General features: G+C 39.9%; 1 protein-coding gene across 1 annotated transcript in view; it reads left to right on the top strand.

Annotated features, from left to right (window-relative positions):
• Positions 1-14415, top strand: part of Lancl2 (LanC like glutathione S-transferase 2) — a 60015-nt gene that overhangs the window by 33995 nt on the left and 11605 nt on the right. The window contains exons 3-6 of the mRNA XM_059257892.1: positions 5206-5413; positions 6229-6376; positions 7669-7815; positions 12195-12377. Of these exons, the coding sequence (XP_059113875.1) occupies positions 5206-5413; positions 6229-6376; positions 7669-7815; positions 12195-12377 (686 nt within the window). The remainder of the gene's footprint in view (positions 1-5205; positions 5414-6228; positions 6377-7668; positions 7816-12194; positions 12378-14415) is intronic.

Below are 14415 nucleotides of genomic sequence, written 5' to 3'. Positions count from 1 at the left end.
ATATCCCAATCCCTAGTACCTTAGTTGTTTGTGACAGGGTCCTGTGTTGTTGTTCCCTTTGGGGGAGGGGGCCAAGTAGGCACAGAGTCAACAACACAGACTCTGGGAGAATGTTGAAACAACAAGGTCAGTTTATTCAGGAAGAGGCAAGCCTTATATACCCTCCACCCCACCCTGGGGGAATGTCTGATGAATATGCACCTGCTGGTGTGACATGGCTGCCTCTCATTGGTCCAGGTCATTTCCAGATCATGTCTCAGCTACTGTTACTAAGGCCCTTAGGCAGACCCAGGTTGGCTCTCAGAAAGTATCTTTTTTACTTGTTTGGGCCAGCTGGCCCTCAAGCTTGCTAGGGATGAGTCATCCCACGGCTATTGTTCTTTTGCCAAGAGACCCCATGACCAAGGCAACTTATAGAAAGAATCATTTAATTGGGGACTTGCTTATAGTTTCATAGGGTTAGTTCATGATCATCGTCATAGGGAGCATGGTGGCAGGCAGGCAGGTATGGCACTAAGCAGAGGTTAAAAGCTTACATCCTGATCCATAGGCAGGTAGTAGAGAGACAGTGAGACTGGGCCTGGCATGGGCTTTTGAAACCTCCAAGTACACCCCAGTGACATACCATCTCCAACATGACCACATGTTCTAATCCTTCCTAAACAATTCTACTAACTGGAGTCCAAGCATTCACACAGATATTGTGTCAGCTTGGAGATTCTCTCTGGTGATCCTTAGAAATTTGTAGAGAGCTCACTGGATTCTACAGGTTCTCCACAGGGGTTAGGCACAAGTGGAGGTGGTTGTAGTAGAAGCCAGATTTGGTGACTTATTTGGGCCAAGGACTCAGAATGCTACATTGGTCCTGGGGACTCTTGGTAGGTGGGTTTATAGATTGTTTCTGGGGTCTTCTACCTGGAGTTCCAGGTCAGATTTCACACGGTTCTAGTACCATGGTAAGTAGGATGGCTGATAGGTAGGCGGTTGAGCAGAATGTGTCTGGGGGTCCTATTTGGAATTCTGGGTCAGAATTCATGCAAGACCAGTGCCAGGTCATGCTGTGGATAGGTGAGTAGAAAGCAGGTGGAGAAATTGGTCTGTGGGAGCTACCTGGATTTTCAGGTCAGACTCCACATGGTACCGGATGGGGTGTGGTTAAAGTGACTTCCTGGAGTTCTAGGTCAGACTGCATGAAGTGTCATTGCTAGGTAGGTTGGTGAATGTGGTGATAGACAAACAGGCAAGCAGGCAGGGGAATGTGTCTGGGGACCTATCTCTCAAATTATTTTTATGTAGGCAGTTACCACTAAAAACTTTCCTCTTAGGACTGGCTTCACTTTGCCCCAAAGAATTTGGTGTGCTTTGTTTTAATTTTCATTAAATTTTGGGAATTTTTCTATTTCTTTCTTGATTTCTTCAGTGGTCTATTTATCATTCAATAGTGTGTTGTTTAATTTCAATGAGACTATACTTTTTGTGGTTTCTGTTGCTGTTGATGTCTAGCTTTATCTCATTGTAGTCAGTGGGACTACAGGATGTTACTTCAGTTTTTCTATATTTATCAGTAATTGCTTGTGTTTAAATATAGGGCCATTTTTGGAAAATTTTTCATAGCCTGCTAATGAGAATATATATTCTTTAGTGTTTGGGTGGAATGTCCTGTAGTTTGTTAGGTCCATTTGATTTGTTATTCTATTTAATTTTAGTGTTTTTCTGTTGTTTTCTCTGGATGGCTTGTGTGTTGGTGAGAATGGGGTATTGAAGTTATCTACTGTAGGTGGAATTTTCTGTCCCACCAGCCAGCTCCAAATAATCACACAGAGACTTATTATTAATCATAAATGCCCAGTTGATAGCTTAGGCTTGTTACTGACTTGCTCTTACAACTTAAATTAACCCATTTTTTATCAGTCTACATGTTGTCACATGACTTGGCTTTTACCTGCCCTCTTGTATGTCTTGCTTTCTGTCTGTCTAGCTGGTGACTCCACCCTTCTTCTTCCCAGAGTACTTTCTCTCTGGCTCTCCCACCTATACTTCCTCCTGCCTAGCTATTGGCCATTTAGATCATCAACAGTGAGATATTTTCATGGAGGCAAGAAAGATGGATTATATTTCCTAATCCAGTACACTGACCTCTTTTGAGAGTGGGGTGGATTGAGACCATTAATGTTAAGAGTTACTACTGAAAGATATGTACTAATACTTGCCATTTTGTTGATTTTATGGTGTTTTTTTTTCTCCTCCTTAGATTAACCTCTTCTGCTTGCTTTGCAGAGCTTCTTCAATTTCAATAGCTAGTTTTGTTGAGCATAGTAGTCTGGATTGACAGTTGTGGTATTTCAAGATTTAGAATACATCTTACCAGGACTTTCTGGCTTTAAAGTTTTCTGTCTAATAATCAAATATTATTCTAATGGGCCCAACTGTATAAGATACTTGACCACATCCTTCTCCCAGCTTTCAATGCCCTTTCTTTATGTTTCTAGTATTTAAGCTATAATATGTCATAGTGAAGTTTTGTGTTGTTTATTTTCTGTCCTGGTCTGTGTGTGTATGTATGTGCCTGTTTTTCTATGGCCCCGGTGTTCTATGTGTTTGTTATTCCTGGTTAAACATCTTTTTCTATAGATTTGGGAAATTTTCTTCTCTAATTTTATTACAATTAGCTTCTATGGCTTTGGTATGTATTCTTCTTCTTATTTGCCCGTAATTCTAAATTTTTATGGTGTCCCAAAGTTCTTCAATGTTCCATTCACATATTAAAAAATTATCATTGACCTTTACTGAGTGATCCAATTCCTCTACCTTGTCTTCCAGTACCAATACTGTGTTTTCCACATGATTTATTCTATTAGTGCAATTTTCCACTGAGATAATTTGATTATTGTGTTTTTTTCATTTCTAGCTTATTTCAATATGATTTTTTCCAACAATTCTATTTCCTTATTGAATTCTGTTTTCATATTTTGTAGTGATTTCCTCATTTTATTAGTTCTTTGTTTTTGTTCTCCTGGGCTGTATTCATATCTTTTCTGAGTTGTTCAAGCAGAGCTATAATCATTCTTTTGAATTTTTTGCTGAGATTTCTTCCAGTTCGTTCTCATTGGGAACCATTACTGTTTTATTAGTAACTTTTTGAAGTGATATGATGTCTTGGTCTTTCTTGTCACTTTTGTTTTACTGCTGGGACTTGGTGTCATTTATTGGTAGAGTTTTCTTTTCCTTCCTTCCTTCCTTCCTTCCTTCCTTCCTTCCTTCCTTCCTTCCTTCCTTCCTTCCTTCGTTCCTCCCTCCTTCTCTTCCTCCCTTCCTTTCCTTCCTTCTGTCCTTCCTTCCTTCCTTCTGTCTTTCCTTCCTTTCAAATCACCCTCTTTCTATGGAGGCTGTACAATGATCAGGGGTGGATTATGTTGTAGACGAGTTGGGATGTTTACTTCTGTCCTTAACACTCCCCTCTCTAGAAAGGAAATATTTCTAGAAGGAATGGGTATACCCTGAGAAGAAATTTTTATGTGTGAAAAGTTGGCAAAATAATGTTCAGAGTGGCAGAGAAGAAAAGACAAGAAAGTGTGTAGAGAGCAGCATACAAACCTCTTTATAAGGCATTACTAAATAGGAGAGGTTGACCTGTGAGGAGAATTGGTATTATAAGCCCACCATCTCAGATTCCATGCTTTCCATAGGCATCAGGTCACAGAAATTGGTAAAGCAAAATGGAGTCATTTACTATTTGGGCAAGGTGGGTGTTCTGATTTATTACCCACTCACCTTATCTTACAATTTATAGAAATCTGTGAGACAAAGGTTAGAACTGTGTCTCTTCATCTGTAAATGGTTCTTTCTTAGGGATAATGGGGCATGGGCCAAGGCTACCCTCCTTGTCTCCATTTTGATATAGAGTTGGCTGTTCTTTGTAGTTTGGGTAAAGGAAAATGAGATCTTACAGATTCCCTAGTTTTTAAATTGGCATATAGTCATTGTAATTTTGAAATAAGTTTAAGATAAACTTGAAGATGTGAAGTACCCTGAATTAACTACTAAAGAAATAAGCCACTAAATATTTAGAGAAATTTAAAAATTAAAATAAAAAGAAGAAAAATCAGATGATTAGGTAAATTAGATGAAGTGTAGACTATTAAAGAACCTCAGTTTTAGATTAAGTGAATGTCTTATTTGACCTAGTTACTGTCAACATTTATTTCAGTACGCTCTTGCACAGTGTGCTTTATTTATATTAATTCCTTTTTTACTTAGCTGTCATGCTGACTTCTTTTTTACTAACACATATTAATTGAACATATTAGTGGGGTTCAGTGTGACCCACTGCATGTGCTGATCAAATCCAAGCACCCTTTACCCATAGCTCAGGAGTCAGAGTATGCTTCCAGAGTGAATCATTCTCTAGAGGGTTTCTCCAAAGAGCTCTCAGCAGAACTCCTGGCTCTCGTCCATTGTGAGGGAAGACTGACAGAGAATCTAGTGTAGCCTGCTCTGGCCTCCGAGTCACTGTCATATAGCTGAGAACATCTTTGAATTCCTGAGACTGCTGTGTCCATCTGCCAGATGCTGGGATCACAGACTTGAGCCCCCACACCTGCTCCGGATTTCTATTTCTGTTTTGGAAGAGGTTGGTGACAGGCTGCCCCCGCTGTCCCGGTTCTGCCAGGTCACGTGGTGTTCCCTGAGTGTGGGTCTGACTTACTGATTGGTTACTGATTGCTTGAAGAGGAAAGAAAAAAAATGAAACACTGTAGAAAATGTAAAAATGAGAAAGGAGGCAGAAAATCCATAAAGATAATCACTTACTGTGGAATCACATAGAAGGAAATGACTTGAGGAGAAGCAAAGAATTCCATTAGCTTGACTGAGGATAAGCTGGGCATGAGCAAGACCTGGGAGGAGATGGAGCAATAGTGTGTCTGTGTATTCTTTTCTAAGTGGAAATTGCTGACTCACCACATTGGGCTAGTTAACAGATTGATAAATTTTCACCTGTTTCATGGCCTTTTCCACCCTAATTTTTATGTCTCTTCAGCAGTTTCAATTATGCTTTTTGTTGCTATTGTTTATGTTGTCCATTTCTAAATACGTAGTCTTTGTAGAGGATGTTTTGTGTAATTACAGATTACACAAATTACAAACCCCTCCCTGAGGTAAAAGGGAGGTAGTAATGCTTTTCTTTTGGGGTGGGCCTCCTTCCAGGCATAGCGCTTCTGTACCTACAGCTGTACCGGGTCACTGGTGACCAGACCTACCTGCTCCGATCCCTGGACTACGTGAAGAGAACACTCCGAAACCTGAGTGGTCGCAGAGTCACTTTCCTGTGCGGAGATGCTGGGCCCCTTGCTGTGGGCGCTGTGATATATCATAAACTCAAAAGTGAATGTGAGTCCCAGGAATGCATCACAAAGTGAGTTTTAAAAACTGAGAATGTCTCCAAATGTTTTGTTGAAGAATTACTGAGCAAAGATGTTCAACATTTAACTTATTTTCTAATTTGCAATTGCAAACAGGTCTCTCTGAAAAGTAAAGTATGTTTGTCTTAGTGGTGGGATCATGTGTTCTTTTCCTATGCATGCATGAGTGTGCCTTAATTTCAGTGGGACTTTAATAGTCATTCTAAACAAGTTTTGAATGCCTTCAGTGCATGAAAGTGAGTTCACATCCAGGAAAATAGTTTGAGAATAACTAACCCTGAGTTCAGTTTTTAGCTCTTAGTTTCAGTGAGGAGGAATGATGATGGACTGTGAAGATTTCTACAGTGGTTAGTGTATAATCTTCTTGAACAAGCAGAAAGCAAGGTCCCTTCCTTGGATATGGTAGAGTATCTGGCACATGAGGACATTGATGTTGTTGAAAGATGGAGCGACTGAGTCTTGCCTAAGCAGTAACTGTCTCTCAGTTCCATCTTAGATTTTACATCACTTTCTTCTAATACTAGATTTTAAAGTGTGAACTCTGTTTTTACTGTATTTTTTAGAGCAATAGGGAGGTGGACATTTGGAGCTGAAAGATTTTTTTTCAGAGCTGGAGATTGAATCCAGGACCCTATATACATTTTAACACTGACCTACATCTCTAACTTGGATATTTTTGTTCCTAATTTTGTTGTTTGAAACAGAAATTAGTAGAGAGGTTTTGATTGTTTTATGAACTTGGTGTTATTTTTCAGTCATAGTTGATTTTTAGACATTTTCTGGGATAATCCTTTGTCTTGTTGGTTAGACTTCTGCAGATGCATAGAACTGTTGTCTCTCAAGAATCAGAGCTTCCTGATGAGCTGCTGTATGGGCGGGCAGGTTACCTGTATGCCTTACTCTACGTGAACACAGAGATTGGCCCCGGCACAGTTGGTGAGACAGCTATTAAAGAGGTATTGTGGGCCTACTGGACCTACTGATGTTCAAAGCTAGCTGACAGCATACAGTTGTGTTAATACCCAGCCTCTGCTTGTAGGTGGTACTGAGTTTTTAAAAAGTATGTCATAAGATGTTTTTTAGAAAATCCTACCTTTCTTCTCAAATGTATTTTAAAAATCAGTGATATATATTGGTTAGGTTGTGTTTCATTGGAACTACATAGTTCAACTTCCAAAGGTTAAAGTAAGGTGATGGTAATTGGGTACCCATACTCATTTCGTTCTATTTTGCTGTCCTCTACATATACCCTATCCACACAACCAAATTAGTTTGGCACCCTTAGCCTGCTTGGAAAGGGAAAAGAAACAGCTTCCTTTGTCAGGGTTCCATTTAGAAGGTGTCCACCTCATGCCTGCTCACGTCTCATTCCCACAACTTAGATGACTGGCAGAGGGCTGGATGCCCATTTAAAATGCAGCACTTTACTAAAGTGAGTCTTTGCCACAGAGTCATTCCATTAGACCATAACACAGAAGACCACATTTCCTCATCACCCCCTTCATCAATGAAGCTAGTGTGTATACACTCTCTTGGAGATGTACTTGCTGCCTGTTAGAGAAAATGTCACAGCTTTGAAGCAAGTAGATGTTTGGGATAGTTTTTAATAGGAAGGCTCTATAGAATTTAGTCAACTTTTCATACTAAGAACTTCAATTCCATAAGTAGACTTCTTAACATGTTTTCTCTCAAGCATTACTTCCTGATTTCTCTTTGATTGAATTTATTAAATGAAAGTAATTGTTAGATGCTATGGAACAATCTTTTTGTACACTATGAATGTGTATTATTGTCATTGTTAATAATAAAGCTGATTGGCAGGCAGGAAGTATGGGTGGGACAACCAAACTAAGGAAGGGAATAGAAGGGTAGAGTGAGAGAGAGATGCCAGCCACCCAGCTACCAAGGAAGCAAGATGTGTAGAAAGTGAGGTAACAAGCCACGAACCACATGGCAAAGCATAGATAAGAAATATGGGTTAATTTAAATGTAAGAGTTAGGTAGTAACAAGCCTGGGATATTGGCTGAATATTTGTAAGTAATATTAAGTTTCCATGTTGATTATTTGGGAATGGTTGCACAGGACAGGAGAAATACTTCAATTTACAGTTAGATAATGGCTGCTTAAATTTTGTTATTAAATAATATCTCTGTGTTCTCCCACACACTAATGTTTTTAGAGTAAATTAAGATTGTAATCTTAATCTTGTAAATTGTTTTGATTTCCGATGTCTCCTTGTCTCTATAGGTAGTCGCCGCTATTATTGAGTCAGGAAAGACTTTGTCAAGGGAAGAAAGGAAAACTGAGCGCTGCCCCCTGTTATATCAGTGGCACAGGAAGCAATATGTTGGAGCAGCCCACGGCATGGCTGGAATCTACTATATGTTAATGCAAGTATGTAGCAATTCTCTGGGATAATAAATATAATGACTGTATTACAATACATTAGACCAATATGAATGGGGCATTAAGTTCTTCATAGAGACCAAAGAGGCTGAATTGAAGGTTCCACTTTGACTCACAGATAATGAACTTGGCTTCACAGCAGTGAATTCCTGAAAGGACATTCTGTATATAGTTTGTACCAGAATAGTCACTTGTCACCCACAGCTTCCTTCTGTTCTTGTCCTGCTGATGAAGCAGGAACTCTGATGGAGGTTATGTGCTTCAAATTCACACGCTTAGGTTGATTTTGTTCTTTAAGAGAAATACAAATTATGAAACCTTTGCTTCACTCTTAAGGTGAAGTACATAGAAGCACTATTTAGTAACTGCTGTTGAGAAATGTGTGTCAGCTTTTACAGACGTAGTTAAGTAGTGAAACGGTTAAGAGCTGTATGGACATATCACATGACCACTGTCCTGTGGTCATGCCATCTCTCAGCTGTCGTTTCAAAGGTTGTTGGTATAGTCCATATGAACACGTTTTCAGTTGCCTTTGAAAAATGGGAGTCCGTTTTTGCAGCAGTGGGACAAAGACAAAGTTCCCATACAAATCCTTTCTAAATAACAGGAAGAACAAAACCAGAAATTCCAACTGTTTGAGGACCCGAAAATGAAAGGTGTAAACTGAAAATAAGTGTACAAAATGGCAAGTGACCTACAGGACAGACGATTACACAGAAATGCCCAAGGAGGTTGTTAGCAAGAAACGAGCTGGTTTCTCCCGCAGAACCGTAGAACCAGGGGACTTAAATGACTGGTGGCACAGAAGCTGCACCAGGCACACATCTGTGTCGAGATGAAGCCAGCGTAGTGGAGGAAGGGGCTTCTTCACACATCCCTAAGGAGCCTTCGGATCTGTTAGACTCTTCCTTGCAGCAATTTCTACAAGCAGCCAAAGGAATTGGGGCTTGAGAAAGAAACCATCTGTTTTGATCAGAGAAGGCCAGGCTGAGAAGAGAGCAGAGGGACTTAAATTCCACATGGCACGTGGGAACACCGTGTTGTACTACTGACCTCAGACACCTCCACCTCTCACAACAATGGGCAATACATCCTCTACCCCAGGGAAGAGACTAAATTCTCCTTTTGGAGACACTGATTTTGTAACTTTTTGTTGGTTGTTGCTGTGACTCTGGGCTCTCACTCTGGACTCCCTTCAGTTCCCAAAGTCTTTGTGATCTGTTGAAAACCTTCAGATGAGACACACACAGAATGTAGTATAGATAGATTATTTCAGAGAGGAGAGCACACTGGAGTTGCAGAGGGATCATCTTCATTGTAGGTAGGTTTTATACTATTTCTGAAGTCTCTGAGACAAGCAGCTTTCCTGGGCCTTTTGTCCTATTCAAGTGGTTAGCCTGTGCAGGAGGGAACAAAGCTGTAGCTTTGTTATTTATCAAAAAGGTTCCTGTTAAACAATAATCTTATAAGGTTTAGGGACACAGAAACCAGGTCTAGATAGATATCAATCAGTGAACTTGAGGACAGTTCAGGATGCCATGTCTGTTCTCAGGGCCAGAAATTTGACTCAGATCCCATTCCTCTGACCAGTTACTAGAATCCTGAGGTTCTAGTTCTTAGCTTTACAAGCTGTGATTATGAGGAAGAAGTCCAGCTGTGATGTCCTAATCCTGCTTATATTTAACTAGCAGCTGTGATAAAAATTCCTGCAAAAAGCAACTTAAGGGGAAAAGGGCTTATTTGACTCCTGGTTCAAGAAGATAGTCCACTGCAGTTGAGCAAAGCACGGTGCCAGGAATGGGAGGCATCAGCAGTCAGAGCTCAGGCCAGAAACAAAGCCTGCCTACCTCTCAGTGACCCACTTCCTTTAGCGAGGGCACACCTCTTATAAAGGTCCCAGGACTTCCTAAAACAGCACCACCAGCTGGGGGCAGATGTATTTCACATTCAAAACATGATACCTATCTCAGGTAGAAGATACGTAGACAACAGGTGTTTTCAAGTCCCCACTAAAAGCATTGGCTAGGCATCTGAATGGTTCATTTGATGTTTACGTCTGCCTAAGCCATAGTGCCTAGACATTTGGTGAGACATTGTCCTGGACATTTCCTTGAGGTTGTTTTGAGATGAGATGAGATGATATTTTGATTTAAATTGCTTCACTTTGAGTAAAGCAGCTTGTCCCTTATAATGTGGTTGAGCCCAGCTCGTCAACTGAAGTTCCTAATACAGCAAAAGGTTGACATGGGGTAAGCACAGGGTGTTCTCCAGCAGACTCACTGGACTTGGATAGCATTAGCTCTCCTGGGAACAGGGCAGACTGCCTTCAGCCTTGAACTACAACTCTTCCCTACATCTGCAGCCTGGTGGCCACCCCAGTCACATGTTAAGCTTGTAGAATATAATTTAGCAACCAGTTCCTTAATATCAAACAGTAGTTGCGTAGTTTAGTCTAGAAAGAACACAATGAGTAGGAATATAACCAAAAATGGTGATAAGAAAATGATCTGAGGCCGGGCGGTGGTGGCGCACGCCTTTAATCCCAGCACTTGGGAGGCAGAGCCAGGAGGATCTCTGTGAGTTCAAGGCCAGCCTGGGCTACCAAGTGAGTCCCAGGAAAGACGCAAAGCTACACAGAGAAACCCTGTCTCAAAAAACCAAAAAAAAAAAAAAAAAAAAAAAATGATCTGGGGCTGATTAGAAGAGGGAAAGTGACCTTATCTGCTGAGCAAGGGAAACGCAGTGAAGTCTAAAATCTGTAGGTCAGGATGTAACTGTATGTGTTATTTAAAGAATAGTGAGGAAGCCGGGCGGTGGTGGCGCACGCCTTTAATCCCAGCACTCGGGAGGCAGAGCCAGGCGGATCTCTGTGAGTTCGAGGCCAGCCTGGACTACCAAGTGAGTCCCAGGAAAGGCGCAAAGCTACACAGAGAAACCCTGTCTCGAAAAACCAAAAAAAAAAAAAAAAAAAAGAATAGTGAGGAAATCACTAAAAAAGAAAAGGCCATTTGTGTCTCATGAAGGAACATAGTTGTTGTTTTGCATAATACATTTTCTAAACATTATGCTATATGTTTTACTTAATTTTTTAAGACAAGATCTAATGTAGCAAAGCTAACCTTGACCTCCCTGTATAATCAATAATAGTCTTGTACCCTTGATCTTTCTGCTCTGCCTCCGAGTGTTAGAATTAAAGGCATGCATACTTAAGAATTTAGCTATATAAAAAATGATTTTCTAAGCATAATTTAGTATTTTGAAAATAAACTTCATAAACTGTAGTTAGAAAAATACTTGACACATTCTCTAAATGTATCTCAGGAAAACACCTAAAGGTTTTCTAATATGTAAATGTTTTTAAATATTAAACTAACTTTACCTCAGCAAATTTTAGAAGCAAGTGTATTCTTTAAGTTGTCTTTTACTCCATGCTTAACAAGATCTTTTTGATAAGGAAATAAGATTTTATCTTACATAATAGTTATATTATAGCTATAATAGGATAATAGCAATTTCAAAGCAATATTTCTTTTTAGTCACAATAATATTTATACCTCATTTGGAAGTTTGTTCTAAGAATTAAATGAAAATTAAGTCAACGGACAGAGACTTCTTTAGCCAGACTTTATCAGTACTGCAGATCTGTGAGGGCTTGCTAATGTATCTCACCAAACACATTCAATTAGCCTCGCTTGCAGTTGGTTGCCGACAGTTTTTGATGAGAATCTGTATAGCATCTTGAAACCATTCGAATGTTTTATAATTCACTACTTTTATAAAAAACAAAACAAGAATCCCTCAGAATAGTAAATATATTCCAACTGTTTGTAGTTCTCTTTAGTAAAACTTTAACACAAATTTGATTCATTCTACAAGGTAACAGCTAATGAATGTTTTCAGTAATAACCATTATTATACAAATTATTGAATGAAGGAAATAAGCATATACTTTTCAATGGGAGCTAATTTTTCTGAATACCTTATAAAGAAATTACAGTTCAATAATTTGCCCAAAGTGGAAAAGCCAGTTGATAGATTTGGGAGGTGTATTGTACTTGGCCTTTAGGAGGAGACAAGAGTCACTAGGAGGAAATGAAAGGTTAGTATTTGGACAGCACACACACACACACACACACACACACACACACACACACACACACACAAATCTTCCATAGTTCAGGGTTCAGTAGAGTCCCTCAGAAACAAACAGAAAAGCTATGTCTGAAAAAAAACCCCACAAGATTGAATTCTAATTTTGTATCTTCCTTAGTTTTGTGGATAATTAATGCTTTATTAGATTAGCCATGCTACAGTAGTTAAAAAAAAAAACAGAAAAAATAAATTGTTTTCTTTTTGTGCCTTTAAAGCCAGAAGCAAAAGTGGACCAAGAAACCTTAACAGAAATGGTGAAACCTAGTATTGATTATGTGCGCCACAAAAAATTCCGATCTGGAAACTATCCATCTTCATTAAGCAATGAAACAGACCGATTGGTCCACTGGTGCCACGGTGCTCCAGGAGTCATCCACATGCTCTTACAGGCGTATCAGGTGAGTGCTCCTGTGTTACCCTAAGTGTCCAAGGGTAACCACAGTCTGCACCACCAAGCTCTCGGGTTGCTTCTGCAAAGCCCATGCTAGTGTACATTGAAGACTAGTTTTAAATTTTGACCTCTGTGTTAGTGTGAGTACACATGTGCCAGGTCCTATGTATAGAGCTCAGAGGGCAACCTTGGGTGTAATCTCTGTGTTCATGTGAGCACGCACGTGCCAAGTGCTGTTGGTCTTTGCCTTCCATCATGTCTGAGCAGGGTCTGTTGTTGTTCTGCTGCTGTGCATGCTAGGCTAGCTGGCCTGTGCACCTCTGAGGATTTTCTTTCCCTTGCTTCCTTTCTCCTGATAGGCGTGCTGAGATTCCAGATGTGCATTATCACAGCCACCTTCACATGGATTCTGGGGGTCTGAACTCAAGGCCTCATGTTTATGCAAGAGCTTTAACTACTGAACCATCATCCCCACCTCACTTTCCACCTTTTAACTTAATTATTTGTGTATTTGTGTACATTGTGTGATCATGTATGTTTAGGTACATATGAGTGTCCATGTATTTAAAGGCCAGTGGTTAGCCTTGCAGTACCATTCATCTGATTTTTTCTGGATTTCTCACAGCCCTAGAACACACTGACTGGCTAGACTGGCTGGCCAGTGAGCTTTGGGGGTCAGCATTTCTCCACCTCCCCAGCACCGGGATTACAAGCCAACAAATCTCACTTATTGTTTTAATTATATATATAATTTTTGAGATTATAAAATAATGATATTAATTCCCCCCTTCCCTTTCCATACTCCGAAACTTCCCATGTATCCATCCTAGCTTTCTTTCAAATTCATGGCCTCTTTTTCCTTAATTGTTGATATATGTATATATATTCCCTAATATATAAATACAATGGGTTCACTCTATGTGACATTACTTGTAAATGTGTTTTAGGGGCTGACTATTTCATATCACATAATCAACTTCTGTGCTCTTCCCTGAGGAAGACTTTCTCTTACTCTCAGCATTCCTTAGTTTAAAATCTGGAACAAGGCTGGGCATAGAGGTGTACTCCCTTTATCCCAGTACAAGGGATGCAGAGGCCAGGAGATCTCTGTGAGTTCAAGGCCAGCCTGGTCTACATAGTAAATTCCAGGCCAGCCAGGACTACATACAGAGATCCTATCTCCAAACAAAATAAATAAATAAAATCAGGACTGAGACAGGGCCGTTCACTATCCCAACTTATTTTCAATATAGTGTTTGAATCACTAGATAAAACAGCAAGAAAAAGAAACCAAAGGGACACAAGTCAGAAAAGAAGTCAAACTCTCCCCATTTGCAGATGACATGATCTCATACATAGGAGATCCCAAACATTCCTGCTGTGGATATCGCTATATGTAAATAAACTCTGATTGGCCAATAGCCAGACAGGAAGTATAGGCGGGACTAACAGAGAAGAGAATTGAGGGAACAGGAAAGGAAGAGAGAGACTACCTGGAGCCGCCACCAGGACAAGGAAGATGTAAAGTACCAGTAAGCCATGAGCCATGTGGCAAAGTAAAGATTAATAGAAATGGGCTAAATATAAGAGTAAGAGCTAGACAATGACAGGCCTGAGCTAATGGCCAAGCAGTTTAAATAATGTAAGAGTTTGTGTGTTTATTTTATAAGTAGGCTCTGGGACTGGCGGGACTTGTTGGTGGGAGCTGGAGTGAAATTCTCCAGCTACACATTCCCACTAGAAGACTTCTAGAAATGATCAACACTTTCAGCAAAGTGGCAGGAGACAAAATCAACTTGTAAAAATTAGTAGCCTTTCTATACACTAACAGCAGACACATAGAGAAGGAGATCATGGAATCGATAACATTCACGATAGAAAAAAGACAAGGAAAAGTAGTAATAAACCTAACTAAGGAGGTAAAAGATCCCTATAGTGAAAACTTTAAATCTCTGAATAAAGGGATCAAACAAGACATTAGAAGATGGAAAGACCTCTTATACTGACAGATTGGTAGAATAAATATTGTGAAAATAATCATCCTA

The sequence above is a fragment of the Peromyscus eremicus genome, chromosome 3 (assembly GCF_949786415.1).
Source record: "Peromyscus eremicus chromosome 3, PerEre_H2_v1, whole genome shotgun sequence".
NCBI lineage: Eukaryota > Metazoa > Chordata > Mammalia > Rodentia > Cricetidae > Peromyscus > Peromyscus eremicus.
Note: the sequence above shows the minus strand (reverse complement) of the source record. Positions and strands in the feature narration are given on the sequence as shown.